Raw genomic sequence first — 13,532 nt, 5'->3', positions numbered from 1 at the left:
TCGCCGCTTCGGAGCCGTACCCTCCTGGATCTCCAACCACTTGGGCAGGGTACATCCAATGGATGGAAGTATAGATGCATGGTGATCCTGGTGTATAATCAGTCACACTCTTGTCTTGGAGGTCCAAGGCGGCAGAGATGATTCGCTTGTCAAACCCTATGCTTCTCTTTATCTCGAAACGGCTGTGAGGCATGACTGCCAACTGGTCGCTGCAGGTTGATATGAATGAACAGCGCAGTGGGCGTAGATAAGGTACCTGGGACATTTGTGAGATTCGTGAGGGGAAATGCACGTGGCTCGGTCTGCTACCACTTCCCCGTTCTGGAAGTCAACCAAAGCACCGGACAGGATCCCGTATCAGACCCACTTGCCGGGAGCGCCTCCGATACGACCCCGCTATCACCCATTATCCGGTTGATAACGGTCTTGTCTTGACCTGAAGCACAGCAACACCGCATGATACTCTCCTTGGACTGGCCAGAACCCCGTGGTACGTAGACATCATACTTCCATGCTTACTAAGTAGTAGCTTATAACGTCTGATTGCATGATGGTTACTCTTGAACTGTTGTTGTCTTGGATTGTATGTATGCCCGCCTGCTTCTGAAGCTAATGCGATAATTCCCCTGGCTCAGTGTCGTAGTACACATAACCCACTTGATCAGTGAAGAGCTGGCCTGAAAGTATCGCCCCAGACCGCTCCATTTAGGTGCTGTAATCGTTTTTTTCTTTTCGCCTCTGGAATGCTGGCAATATAGCAGGTGCACCAGCGTGTTGTTCAACAATGCATCAGAACAATCCGATCGCTCCTCAGATATCATCAACCACCTGGAAAGTGGCGAGAAAGCTCAATGCATCACGCCTATCGACTCCACAGTGTTGGTGATAGATGTTCCTCAGAGGCAAATGTGACCTTGATGAGTAGATTGAGTCTCAAGCATATGGCCACACCATATGACCTGAACAGCCTAATCCGGGTGACTCTACCGGTTCTACTTTTTGCGTTTCAAGAGACAATGGCGTCCCCATTTCCTTTGATACTCTTCGGGGATGAAGGGCAAGTCAGGCACCCACAAAGCCCGGGCCAGGGGGTGAGTCTTTTGCGCGTCCAAGAAGGGAACACATTTGACAATTTCCCAATGCTCTTCGTCTGCGACATAGTCTGGCTCGTTCGGAGGAGGAGGTTCGGTTCGCTCCGGGTACTGGGTATCGACCAAGAACCCACAGGCTCGCTGATCGACGTACTTGCCCATATCCTCCTCGTTCCTGTCGTTCAGTCCGTTGGTGGGAAGCCACGTGCCGCTCCAGAAACCAAAGCCGGTGCGGGCTTCGGAGAATTCGCCAGGCAGCAGACCGCGGAACTCTGAACGAAGAAATTTGGCGTGCATATCCCGAGGGAGGAAGTAGGAAGACGGAAAGCGGTACCACTCCTTTCCGAAGCACACGTTATCGCCACGGACGCCGACTCCCTGCTGACCGCTAACACCAGCTCCAAGCGGCTTATAAAGGGTCAGCGGAGCAGAGTAAGCAGACCAGATTCCATAGACCCGAAAAAGGCTGATATCGAAGGAGAGAAGGAGGACGAGAGTGACCAGAGACAGCTTGAGTTTGGCAGGGATCTTGCCGACAAGAGTCTTGGGATCAGAGTTGCCAAACGCCGCGAGAAGGATGTGCAGAGACATGGCCGCGTTCAGTGCCAGGAAGGGATAGGCGGGGTACATGAAGCGCTCCTCCTTGTGCGGCTGCAGAGTAAAGATGCCGAGCCAGAGATAGAAGGGCGAGATGAAGACCAATGCGCGAAGACCGGTCTGGAAACCCTGACCGGAGGGAGAGACGATTTTTTGCAAAAGGAACAGTGGCAGGCACAAGAGAGCCAGAACAAACCAGATATTGAAGTTCAGGGCCAGGTTGCGGAAGTAGAAGGACCAGGGCTCAGTGCCGTAGAGTTCCGGGCCACCAGTCTCGGAAAAGATGTTGTACTTGACAATGTTCCAGGCGGCGACCTCAACCTTCTTGTAAAAAAACGTGTTTATGCAGCCATCGAAAAACTGGCTCACGTCAGACGAGGAGCCTGGAAAAGAGCATTTGGGAAGGTACTCACGAGGATAATCAGACCAGCAGTCACGCCCCTGGCGACGCGAAGGATGGCTTCGATGAAGCGATCCTTGTCACTCAAGACAGCAAAAAGAGCCTCTTCGATGAGGAAGGGGGCAGAAAGCGCCACTGCAAAGGGCCATCCCACAACGCCTCCCAAAGCAAACCAAAAGATGCCTTGGGCGGTTTTGAGGCCCCCACGCCAGTTCATGAAAGACGAAGCACCGAGCATGGCCATGTACATTGCGAAGCTAGAGGGAAGGTATGCGGTGCTGGCATGGAAGTTTCCGGGGCTGAAGACGGTGGCCATGACGAAGAAAAGGCCGATGCGGGCATTGAGGGTAATGCTGATGGCACGGAAAAGAAGGGTCTGGCACAGGGCGCAGCCAAAGGCAAGCACATAGCGGATGAAGTAGAACTCGCCGACCTGGCGATGGTCAGTAATGGCTCAAAGCTACAGAGTGCTTGAATGGCGCAGAGGACTTGCCTTGGTGGACTGCGGCATCAGGCGACGGATGTTTCCAGCAATGGCATGCAGGACAACGTAGAGCCAGCTCCGGATGGCATAGGTGGGGGAGTATTCCCAGGTCTGGAGGCCATAGCCATGTGATAGGTAGTGGGTCGGCTCGTAGTAGTTGAATGTTTCATCGCAGTCTTGGATCGGGGCGAAGAGGGCAGAGACAACATTGGCGGCGAGGAAGCAGTAAAACACGGTGATGGGTTCGATGGCGAAAGCACTTGGGGGCCTGGCGAGTATGGCTGTTAGTGGAGGGGTTCTGAGCAGAGGGGTCGACAGGTCGAGGGACGGCGAGGCTCACTTCTTTCGCGCATGGCCAGCTTCGGGATGGACAAACTCCGTCTGAGGAGGAGCTGCTTTTGGAGGCATCGTGGCTTTTTCCGTGGTTGGCGATGCGCAAGTCAACACGGACCGTCGAGACAAAAATGACTGTGGTGGTGAAGCCACGGAGACGGAGCTGAGCGAGCTGCAATCCTCAACATTTCCAAAAGCTCGGGAGCTTGTGACGCCACAGCTTCCCCAATTGAGCAGGGGGGTAGCATACAGTTGGAATTGGTTTACATATACTATAGGAAAGGCAGTAGACTAGGCAGTATACGCACAGTGCGTCATCTCGACTGCCAGCGGGGAATTTCCATTGGTTAAAGCTTGATGATTTGATTTGACGGAGCTAGTGTAGTGGCCTGCAGCCCGCCAGCTGGAGCACAGACCAAGGGCGGTGGATGACGAGAAGAAACAGGCAAGTCCGGCGCTAGCGACGGTAGTGGTGAATAAGTGAATCTTTGCAATGTGCGTGTGGATTTGTGTGTATGTGTGTCTACAGGCAGGCAGAACTGCATCGGAACTGGCCAGCGCCAGCAGTGAGCTCACTCGTTTGCCATCGACCGAGTATTCGTACCTACTATACGTACATAAGTGGTGGTTTTACGGAATACCGTCTCTGGGAACTGGCCTTCCGGAGGGGGATATTGCGCTGAGACTATTGCACAGAGACTGTGGCACGGAGGCTACCTCCCTATTCCCCTCCTGCCTCCCCCACGCATGTGCTCTTTTCCTCACTGTGCTTTTTCCCTCACTAGTGTGATCTGCTGGCGGCAATTAGCTGATGGCTGTGCTCGAGAACGGATTGCATCCCGTCGTCTCATCTTGGTGAATGACCTGAAAGCCGGGTCGGGCACAGATATTTTACCCTAAAAGGAGATGAGATGTGGTTCGAGATTAGGGGGAGGATGATCAAAACATGTCACGATTGATTGCAGTGCGTACTCCTAAGAAGGGAGTGTGTGCATCGATCGCACCACACATTGGTAAATGTTGAGGCTCTTCCACAAAAATGACATGTGAACCGCATTGATCGTCAGGATGTGACGTCTGGATGAGCCCTGCTCCTGTCAGCGATGAGATTCTGGAGACTGGAGAAAATCCCACCCTCAATTCCTCGTCTGTGGCAGAAAATGCAGATCTGCCGCTGCTTGCCTTGTCTACCTGGACCCTGGAGATGGGAAACCCATCCTCTGGTGGCTGGCAGCATCTCATTTGTCGAGACAGAGCATAGAATGCGACGGCGCGTGCAGAAGCAAATACCTAACTCATAACTAATAGGTACCAAAGTATATGTATGATGTGTGCGGAACACACAGAACAGAGGGAAAACCAGGAAATAAACCAACCAAAAGCCAAGCGCGCGCTCAGAGAAAGAAGGAAACAGTGACGCAGTGACGCAGTGGCGCACTGACCACCGCTTGCTCCATTTTCCTTCCCTCCTCCACCCCTCCGCCTATTCGACACTGGTCCAGCCACTCGACCGCATCACCTCGACTTCTTGCGCATTCTGGCCAGCTTTCCCCCAAACTCAACCCGCCATCTCCGAGAAATCCTCACACGACACAAAATCTTCAGCTTTGCATCCCAGATTCTTCTCACGAATTCCCTTTCCCATTGCAAACTCCGACCTGCTGCATCTACTATCGCGTCCTCGAGAGCCTCAGCACATTTCGTCATGGCTCCCCCTCCGCCCGCCAATGTCCCTCTGACCCAGAGGCTCATGCTGCTTGCCCAGACCCTGCAATGTGCGTCGAGTCCCCAATCCCGCCTGCATGTCTTCCTCCTCTGCAATAGTCGCTAACCGCGTCCTTTATCTACAGTTGCTTGGTTTGCCGGGTATGTACAGACAGCCTGCTGCTGAATTCCATTCCCTTCCACCACCCGCCCTCTCCCTTCAACCCAGCGATTCAAGCTGTACACAGGTGGAGAAGCCCGAAGATGGCCTCCAATATGACGACCGACGAGCCAACCCCTTGACTGGACATCCGCTAATCTCTTGGCGCTCCAGACATTTGTCCCTGATCTTTGCCGTCATCCGTTATGGCTTTTCCTATATCTCCTTCAACTACTACAGCCGGGTTGCCCGCTTTAGCTACCGCCTCACCTTTCTCTCTGCTGCCCTGACCTACGGTATCGTCGTCTACAAGACGCTGAGGGCTCGCAGCAAGGCCGGAGCCAGAGCTCCTACGAGCCCTCTTGCTTTGGCTGCCGATGAGAACGTCCAGTACCTTGGTAGGTCGCTCGGGACCCATGTTTAGGGACAAGGCCGCATCTAACCTCGTCAATCCAGGAATGGCCCTCGTCTGGCTTCTGTCGCCCCAGTACCCGTTGGCGATGCTCCCTTACGCCATCTACTCGGTCTTCCACGTCGCGACCTACACGCGCGCCAACGTGATTCCCACACTTACTCCTCCCAAGCCCGTCACCCCTGCTGCCGGTGCTTCTCCTAGCGCCAAGCCCCAGTACGCGCAAAACCCCATCGCCGATAAGATTGGCGCTTTCGTCAAGGAGTACTACGATGCTTCCATGTCTGTCGTGTCTTCGCTCGAGATCGCGCTCTGGGTTCGCCTCTTTCTCTCCGCCATTACCTTCCAGCGTCGCTCCTGGATCCTGATTGTCATTTACACCGCTTTTCTCCGTGCCCGCTACGCCCAGAGCACCCACGTCCAGAACTCACTTGCTCTTCTCGAGTCTCGCATTGACTCCGCTGTCGGTAACCAGGGAACCCCTCCCGCTGCTCGCCAGGCTTGGGAGACAATTAAGGGAGGCGCGCGCCAGTTCTACGCCTACACCGATGTCAACCGGTATATCGCCGGTGCTTCTGTCCCTAAGAAGACCTCTTGAAAAATTCCTCGGATAGATGACGTGTTCCAAAGCTGCTCGGATCTCTGGATGCGTAATGACAAGATCTCGGTTGGGCAATGGCGCACGCAACACGGCTCTGCCGATGCGACGGGTCAAGCTGTAACCCCAACGACGGCATGCTGTTTTTGGCAGGTGATGGCTTCGTGGAACGGTTTATGACGAGAACACACGGTCGTAACGGAAAAGAAAGGAGGGGGGAGGCTTATGGCCGGCCAATGTTTACACGGCTTTTTCGCAATTCATTCAGGTTATTGGAGTGTAGGCGAGTCCGGGACTTGGGCTTTTCCAGGTTGCCCTCTGCATCACACGATGATTTCAGGTTTCCCGTTTTACTATGGCTCCGGCTTTTGTCTGTTAGTTTTGTTTGATCAGTAAATCCAAATTCGCATCACTACACAATCATACCTAGGTGTACCTAGCCTGCATCATTTCGTGACATTGGCGCGCGTGCTCCTCGTCAAGAGGAACGGAGCAGCATGAGGGCTGAGCACATGCTGCCAAGCTGCCCGGGGCAAAGACGGCCTCTAGCCACAGCCGAAAGTGGCGTAGCTCAACCGCGTTGCCCCCGGTTCACCCTACCATGAATGACGTCGACCTCTCCCTGTATGTCGGTCGAACATCAAGGCTGGCTGCCGCACGCGACTAGGGCGCAGCTACGACACAATGAATCGTCACGAGGAACGAGCACCGTGACCGGATTTCTTCAACACCCATTTGCCTATAATAAGGCACTGCAACAATATATTGCTGCTACCCTGGCGCGCGCCCCTGCTCCGACGTTTGCTCCGCTTCCACGTCGCACTTCCCCATCATTTGCAGCATGGCTTCTCTGTTGCGACAAATCGTCGCAGGGCCACGAGCACGACACGCCGAGTCGGATCTGGACCTTTGCTATGTCACTTCCCAAATCATTGCAACGTACGGTTTCCCTCAAAGACTTCAGATAACTGTGCTTTGTAACTAATCATCATCCAGCTCCGGTCCGTCCGGCACGTACCCCCAACGAGCCTACAGGAACCCCCTCGACCGGTTGGTAACTTTCCTCGACTCAAAGCACCAGGACAACTGGGCTATATGGGAATTTCGCGCCGAAGGCACAGGCTACCCAGATGAGGAGGTATACGGCCGCGTACGCCACTACCCATGGCCCGATCACCACCCACCGCCGTTCCGCCTGATACCTCTGATCATGGCCAGCATGCGGAACTGGTTGCAGGGAGGCGATCTTGAGCGGGGCGATGTGTCTGTCGGTGCCGTAGATAAGGCGGCCGAAGCGAACAACAAGAGAGTCGTGGTCGTCCATTGCAAGGCTGGCAAGGGCAGAAGCGGCACTGTGTCCTGTAGCTATCTCATCTCCGAGTGCGGGTGGAAGCCCGAGGAGGCTCTCACAAGGTTCACGGAGAGGAGGATGCGCCCCAAGTTTGGCGCCGGCATTTCCATCCCCAGCCAGCTGCGGACTATCACCTATGTTGACCGGTGGACGAAGGGCGGGAAGAAGTACATTGACAGAGCCATCGAGGTTGTTGAGATTCACGTGTGGGGACTCCGTAGTGGCGTCAAGTTCGACGTCGAGGGCTTCGTCGAAGAGGGGAAGAAGATCAAAGTCTTCCACACGTTCAAGAAGAGCGAGAGAATCGTTGTCCAAGGCAACACGCCGAGTGGTGGAGGTGGCACCGGCCGCATAATGACTGACATTGCGACTGTCGGTGTGAAGCCAGCCGAGAAGGCCCCTGAGGCGGCGCCGCTTTCAGAACACACAAACACGAACAACGCTCGCAAGAGTAGCTCAGGGAAGAAAGAAGCTGAAGACGAGCCGGCTGGGGACGATGATTCCGCACCTTTGCAGAACGAACCAAACAAACTGCGCGCCGCAAAGACGGCTTCGCTTATCCAGGATCCCAGTGTGGAGCATAGCGCAGACCCGAAGAGAAGTGAGACTGAAGCTCCGGTCGCAGCTCACTCAAACCCCCAACCCACAGGGCAGTCGAGTGAAGGCGAAGATGGCGAAGCTGGCGGCATGGCTGTTATCCTCAAGCCGAAAGAGGCGATCAGAATCCCCAACAGTGACGTCAACATCTCCGTGGAACGTCGCAGCCGCACTTCCTCGTCCATGGGACTGACGATGGTCACCGCCGTCGCCCACGTCTGGTTCAACGTCTTCTTCGAGGGCAACGGACCGGAGCAAGACGGCAAAGCTGACGCCAGTGGTGTATTCAACATCGAATGGGACGCCATGGACGGCATCAAGGGCTCCAGCCGTAAGGGGTCCCGCGCATTCGACAGAATCGCTGTGGTCTGGCGCGTCGCCGACTCCCAACGAGCCGAGGACGGAGGCGACGAGGTCGTGCCGAAGGATGGTGAGGTTATCAAGGAGCCCTCGACCAACTCGCCCGTACCGCAGATGAGGCCTGCCGACTGGAAGGGTGGCAACAAGGAGGACCCTGTCGCTGAGAAGCATCTAGGCCTGAGGACCGAGAGCCCCGAGAGCGCGGATGTGAGCCAGGCGAGCAGCGTCAAGGACGCCGACTTGAAGGACGGAAACGACACGGATTCCATGGAAGGTGTGAAGACTAGTGGGCTATCTGGCGAGGAGAAGTTGGATGCTGATAATGTCAACGTGAAGATGAAGGCCGAGAATGAAGCAGGAGAGGGCAGCCTGAACAGACAGGAGCCCGGGCCGGGGCTTGCGGGTTCCCCTGACACGGCCAGTGGGACGACAGTGCAGGGAACCACAGAGGTGAGGAAGTGAGGGTCGATGCGTGGCGGGGGGGCGGTTGAGCTCACTTGGGCTCTCTTGTGTAGATATACTTGGTTGCTGTCGATACCACAAGGAAGCAACGGTTTCCGTAGGCATTAGTTTCTAATTACACGTTTAATCGCAAACTGATTCGATACTCTTTGATGCCACGATCCGATCTCCTTTCCCCCAAACTCCACGCAGCCAGGCCGAGCAGGTACCCCTGGGCAGGCGTCCCATTTTCACCACGGCTACGTCAAGGTCTACATTGCTCGTGAGTATGCGTATCTAGACATGTCCCCTGTCACCTGACGACCCTTGGTTTGTGACAAGAGGTGTGGGGAATATACTCGACGCAGTGACTGCACCCATTCCATGATTAGTATATACCTGAGTTACGACTCGAAACATGCGCTCTGAAAGGGCATTGTTTTCAATTATGGCCCCCCTTACCATGGCTAGTGTTACGAGACTTTGACCATGAAAGGTGGCCACGGCGGTATTACAGGAAGGCAAGGAAAGTCCGCAGTATAAACCTTAACCCCAAGAGGCCCAGCACAAAGGCCAAGAGCCTGATCAAAAGGCCCTAACTCCGTTACTCTAATGAAGTTCGCTATCAGGTCTCTTCGCCCCTTTTCCCCTTTCTTTTGGTCCTTTGTATTTGTGGCGTAAGCTTAGACGGCTTAGCCACCTCAATTTCTGTCAGGTATCATCCCTTCCAGCACACCGATGCGGTCACCAATGTCCCCACGGCAAGCCAACCAAGTATCACCATAGACGAACGGATCCATGTCGTCCCCTCTCTCCAGCTCGCTTTCTGCGCCGCGTGCAACACGCCGATTCCGCCGCAACCCAACCTTCTCGTCAACCATCTCTGGCGCTGTTACCCTTGCTGCGCCCCAGAAGATATCGCTAACACCCTCCAAACGGCCTTTGCCTATATCCTAAGTATAAGCAATAACTAGGAGCTGACTTACTAGGACTAGTTACGCTTGCGTCTAGCTTCCCCTTACGGCTTCCCCCCTCTCAAGTTCCTTCTAATCTTTTGCGACGGCGTTAGATGCTTTGCCTGCCTATATGTTATAAAGCTCCCTAATACGCTATCTTAGCACAAGCTTTAGAACTACCCTTTAGGCAGTAGTATTACGCCTGTTAAGGGTATTACTATCTAAGGTTACACTATTAGTATATTGTCCTACTACTTTTGCGTGTAGGAAACTGACCAAGTAGCTGTCACACAAGACCGCTTGTTGCCTGCTCACAGCCGTAAAAGCACCTGTCCGAGCCTGAAGCAGCTCTTAGCCACGACCCGACAAGACCTCATGGTGGCCAAGGCAAACGCGGCCATCCGCGCCGGCTCTCTGACGGAGCCCAACCTCTTTCTCGAGGTCCCGATCTGACCCCTGCACTTGATCTTCAACACGTTAGCTCCAATTCCAATTCCATCACTCGCTTTTCCTGTGTTGTTCGCCCTGGGCATACTCGAGTAGCATGTTCGAGAGCCCTTGGGCGGTGAGGTATTACTCTTCTTCTGATGGACTGGATCAACGAATCCATCTCCTCGGCTTCATTAAGTCCCTGTAAGGGAATAAGTGGGGACTTCCCTTAATAAGTGTATGTGTGGTGCAATGCTGGCACGAAGTGCCAACATTGGTTGATCTTTTGGGTATTTGCCTGAACGGTCTATGGACGGGCTTAGCACACCACCTGAGTTCCCTGACAGTCCCATTGAAGCTTCCCCTGGCATTGATGGCGTACGTGGACCTTCTGAATCTCGTGGGCCCCCTCCTCGTGGCCTCCGAGGACCTCTAGGACCATTCGGGCCTCTTGAATTATCTTGGTCTCCGGGATCATTTTGCTGTGAGCCACCTAGGTCTGGAGAATCCGACCCATTACTGCCAGAAAATGAATTCTCGAGCTTGATGTGAATGATAACAATCAGGGTGATGGTTGTGAGGGCGATGGTGTACATGAGAATCGTAATGATTATTACGAGGATGTTAAGAGAGATGGTGCTGAGGGTTGCTAAGAAAATTGCACATCTTTCTCGAGAAAGTGTTTCTGTTGGCATATGGGTAATGCGGCCGGAGGCGGTGGGTCACGTGACACACCGCCTACCGGCAGAATTCCTACTCTTGCCTACACGCAAGGGTGCTACTACACTTATGCTCCCACTTAACCTTGTTAACTAGTTAACTATTAATAACTATAAATTTAACTACCTTTTTTTAACCTTTATAATATTATAAGATATAGGATCTTTATTAATTATCTAGTAAAAACTAATATTAATTAATAGTTAATTATTACTAATAACTAGTAATTAATAAGGCTTACTATTATAGGAGTTTACTTAGCCTACTATAACCTAGTAGATTACTAACTAAGTTAAGTATTATTAAGGCTACTTTACCTCTATAAGAAACACTATAGTGTCTATTACGCTATTAGAACCCCTTTAATAAGCAAGAACCTCTTTTATACTAACTATAGCGCTATTAAGAAAAGACACTTAAGTAGTAATAATTACTACCTTATTTAACTTTTCTTTTATCTTTATATTTACCTCTTTAGAAACTATCCTTATTTACCTTATATATATAAAACTAACCTAGTACTATCTAGACTTATAAGTATAAGTTATATTAAAAAGAAACTTACTACTTAATTACTACTATAAAAGTTATATAGTAATTACTACTAATTAACCTTAATAACTAACCTTATAATAAGTTAATCTAGTAGTACCTTATACCCTAAGGTACTTACCTTTATAATAAAATATATTAACTATAAGAAGTATAGCTAAAAAATCCTTTTTAATAAGTAAGACCTTTTTACTATTTACTTCTACTTTACTTATTATATAGCTAAATAGGCTAAATATACCTTTATAGGTTATAAGCTCTAGAGGGATCTTTAATATTACTTTAATAGATAAGATAAAGCCTTCTTTAGTGCTACTAGTAAAATACTACTATTAATTTTTTATAACTTCCTTCTTAATTAAGGTATCTTTATACCTAAAGACTATTAATAAATTACTTTATACCTTATTACTATTATTAATAATAATAAGTTTTATATTTAGATAAATAAAGAAGTTAAGAAGGTATAGTATAAGTTAGTAATATTTAATAGGCTTATTAAAATATATAATAGCTTCTTAAATAATATCTAATATAGTTATATTAGCCTAGAGTAGTATAAGTAAAAACAGTAATAGTAACCTATTACCTATATAACTAAATAAAGCCTAGTAATATTTATAAACCTTAAGTAATAACTAGTAATAATATAGGCCTAACTTAATAAATAAGTATAAAAGTTATATTAGTAAAAGTAGTAAACCTTAGTATTACTATAGTAGACTTAATTATATAAGATTTACTACTTTCTTTATATAATATAATATAAGGACTATCTTAATAAGGTAATAGTTTATTATTCTTCTTTACCTATTATTAATTATAGTAGGAACCCTTTACTTACTTATATACTAATCCTATAGAACCCTAAGACATAGGATAACTACTACTAATTAAGAATAACACTATTAGTAACTATCTTTTTCCCTAGTAATTAGGCACCTTAACTAAGATTATTACTAATAAATCTAAGTATACTAGTAAAATATATAATATATTTAATATTAAGTTAAACTTATTTTATAATAACTATAGTAAAATTAGTATTAAGAGACACTAAATAGTATTAGCCTTTTTATTAATACTTAAAGGTAAAGCTTTTACCTTTTATTTTACTTAAATTAGTAGTAAGAATATCTAAGACCTTACTACTATAGTTGCCTAAGTAAAAGCTTACTTTAAGAGCCCTAAGGCTATTTAAATATACTTTACTAAGTAGTAAAATACTACCTTTTACTATATTATATATAATAACCTTAAAAAAAGTAAGCTTAAAGTGCTTAAGAAGCTTATTAATAAACTTACTTTTATTTAATAAGTGCTACTTAATAGCTACTATAATAATAAAGTCCTTTAATCTTAGCTATTAAATACTTACTCTAGAGTTTATAAGTGTAAATTATACTTATTTAATCTAGTGCTTATATTAGAAGGAGTCTATAACTAACTATAGTTATTAGTAAGTACTATAATAAAATATAATAATAAGGTTAACTAGTACTAGGTAGACCTTAATAATTAATACTAGGTTAACTATACCTACTATAGCTAAGGGTATAACTAGTAGTTTAGTAATAACTATAGTAATAGTAACTATTATAGTAATAATAATAGTAACTATAATACTAAGAAGTACTATATTTACTATAAGCCTAGTTATTAGTTAATAAAATATACTACTAATAAGTAATATAAAGTATATTAATAATTTAAAAATAACTACTAGGTAAAAGACTCTTTACTAACTATATATTAAACCTTTTTTACTAGCTATAAAGGTAGTTACCTATAAGAAGAAGAAAGTAATAAAGATAATAATAAAGACCTTAGTTATTACCTTTAAGGTAACTATACTCTTAAAAGTAGTAAAGATAAACTAGAAGGTAATACTTTTTATACCTTTACTATATTTTTTAGTAGTACTACCTTTAGTAGTAATAAGCTTACCTTTAGCCTAGTTAACTAAGCTATCTATTACTAGTTAATAAAGGATAACCCTAGTGTAGTATTATTAAATCTAGCTACCTTTTTTATATTAGATTATTACTTATTAGGTACCTTTTAAGGTATTTTACCTAATATAAGTATAGTAACTTTCTCTACTACTAGTTACCTATAAGTAACTATATTATAGTAGATCTAACTATTAGTAACTATTAATATAGCTACTGCTAGCTAAGTAAAGATCTAGTTTAGTAGTAGTAACGCTATTTACTTAAAGGGCACTATTATAGTTAGTATACTATTTAGGCCTATTACCTTTTATATAATACCTATAAATATACCCTTTTTACTTTACCTAGTAGATATAGATTAACTACTTATTTACTTTAATAACCTTATAAAT

At 47.6% G+C, this 13,532-nt stretch overlaps 4 protein-coding genes across 4 annotated transcripts; 2 read left to right on the top strand and 2 right to left on the bottom strand.

Annotated features, from left to right (window-relative positions):
* Positions 1–906: 906 nt before the first annotated feature.
* On the bottom strand, positions 907–3,079 carry LY79DRAFT_314927 (Alg9-like mannosyltransferase). The gene is made up of 4 exons (XM_060552366.1): positions 2,913–3,079; positions 2,582–2,840; positions 2,102–2,521; positions 907–2,048 (listed from the first exon to the last, which is right to left on the bottom strand). Exons 1-4 carry the CDS (start codon positions 2,978–2,980, stop codon positions 993–995), a joined length of 1,803 nt encoding a protein of 600 aa, XP_060411164.1. The 5' UTR covers positions 2,981–3,079; the 3' UTR covers positions 907–992.
* A 1,327-nt stretch (positions 3,080–4,406) lies between these two features.
* LY79DRAFT_562324 (endoplasmic reticulum protein) lies at positions 4,407–6,212 on the top strand. Its single transcript, XM_060558462.1, has 4 exons — positions 4,407–4,680; positions 4,756–4,771; positions 4,944–5,167; positions 5,226–6,212. The coding sequence occupies exons 1-4, from the start codon at positions 4,611–4,613 to the stop codon at positions 5,777–5,779; spliced, it is 864 nt and encodes a 287-aa protein (XP_060411163.1). The 5' UTR covers positions 4,407–4,610; the 3' UTR covers positions 5,780–6,212.
* A 185-nt stretch (positions 6,213–6,397) lies between these two features.
* On the top strand, positions 6,398–8,680 carry LY79DRAFT_637398 (dual specificity phosphatase). The gene is made up of 2 exons (XM_060562284.1): positions 6,398–6,718; positions 6,776–8,680. Exons 1-2 carry the CDS (start codon positions 6,621–6,623, stop codon positions 8,547–8,549), a joined length of 1,872 nt encoding a protein of 623 aa, XP_060411162.1. The 5' UTR covers positions 6,398–6,620; the 3' UTR covers positions 8,550–8,680.
* A 946-nt stretch (positions 8,681–9,626) lies between these two features.
* Positions 9,627–10,577, bottom strand: LY79DRAFT_314862 (uncharacterized protein). The gene is made up of 3 exons (XM_060552365.1): positions 10,144–10,577; positions 9,761–9,945; positions 9,627–9,705 (listed from the first exon to the last, which is right to left on the bottom strand). The coding sequence occupies exons 1-2, from the start codon at positions 10,507–10,509 to the stop codon at positions 9,796–9,798; spliced, it is 516 nt and encodes a 171-aa protein (XP_060411161.1). The 5' UTR covers positions 10,510–10,577; the 3' UTR covers positions 9,627–9,705; positions 9,761–9,795.
* Between the last annotated feature and the right edge of the window lie 2,955 nt (positions 10,578–13,532).

This window comes from Colletotrichum navitas (assembly GCF_030913465.1).
Source record: "Colletotrichum navitas strain CBS 125086 chromosome Unknown LY79scaffold_58, whole genome shotgun sequence".
NCBI classification, from domain to species: domain Eukaryota; kingdom Fungi; phylum Ascomycota; class Sordariomycetes; order Glomerellales; family Glomerellaceae; genus Colletotrichum; species Colletotrichum navitas.
The sequence above is the reverse complement of the archived record's forward strand: the minus strand, read 5'-3'. Positions and strand labels throughout refer to the sequence as shown.

Excerpts from the sequence above, each read along its gene's own strand:
- LY79DRAFT_562324 (XM_060558462.1), top strand. The coding sequence starts at position 4,611 with ATGGCTCCCCCTCCGCCCGCCAATGTCCCTCTGACCCAGAGGCTCATG. Across the intron at positions 5,168-5,225 it reads TGAGAACGTCCAGTACCTTG|GAATGGCCCTCGTCTGGCTT; the intron begins GTAGGTCGCTCG and ends TCGTCAATCCAG.
- LY79DRAFT_314927 (XM_060552366.1), bottom strand. The coding sequence starts at position 2,980 with ATGCCTCCAAAAGCAGCTCCTCCTCAGACGGAGTTTGTCCATCCCGAA. Across the intron at positions 2,841-2,912 it reads GCTGGCCATGCGCGAAAGAA|GCCCCCAAGTGCTTTCGCCA; the intron begins GTGAGCCTCGCC and ends CATACTCGCCAG. Across the intron at positions 2,522-2,581 it reads TGATGCCGCAGTCCACCAAG|GTCGGCGAGTTCTACTTCAT; the intron begins GCAAGTCCTCTG and ends GACCATCGCCAG.
- LY79DRAFT_314862 (XM_060552365.1), bottom strand. The coding sequence starts at position 10,509 with ATGTACACCATCGCCCTCACAACCATCACCCTGATTGTTATCATTCAC. Across the intron at positions 9,946-10,143 it reads CACCACACATACACTTATTA|TGCAGGGGTCAGATCGGGAC; the intron begins AGGGAAGTCCCC and ends TTGAAGATCAAG.
- LY79DRAFT_637398 (XM_060562284.1), top strand. The coding sequence starts at position 6,621 with ATGGCTTCTCTGTTGCGACAAATCGTCGCAGGGCCACGAGCACGACAC. Across the intron at positions 6,719-6,775 it reads ACTTCCCAAATCATTGCAAC|CTCCGGTCCGTCCGGCACGT; the intron begins GTACGGTTTCCC and ends ATCATCATCCAG.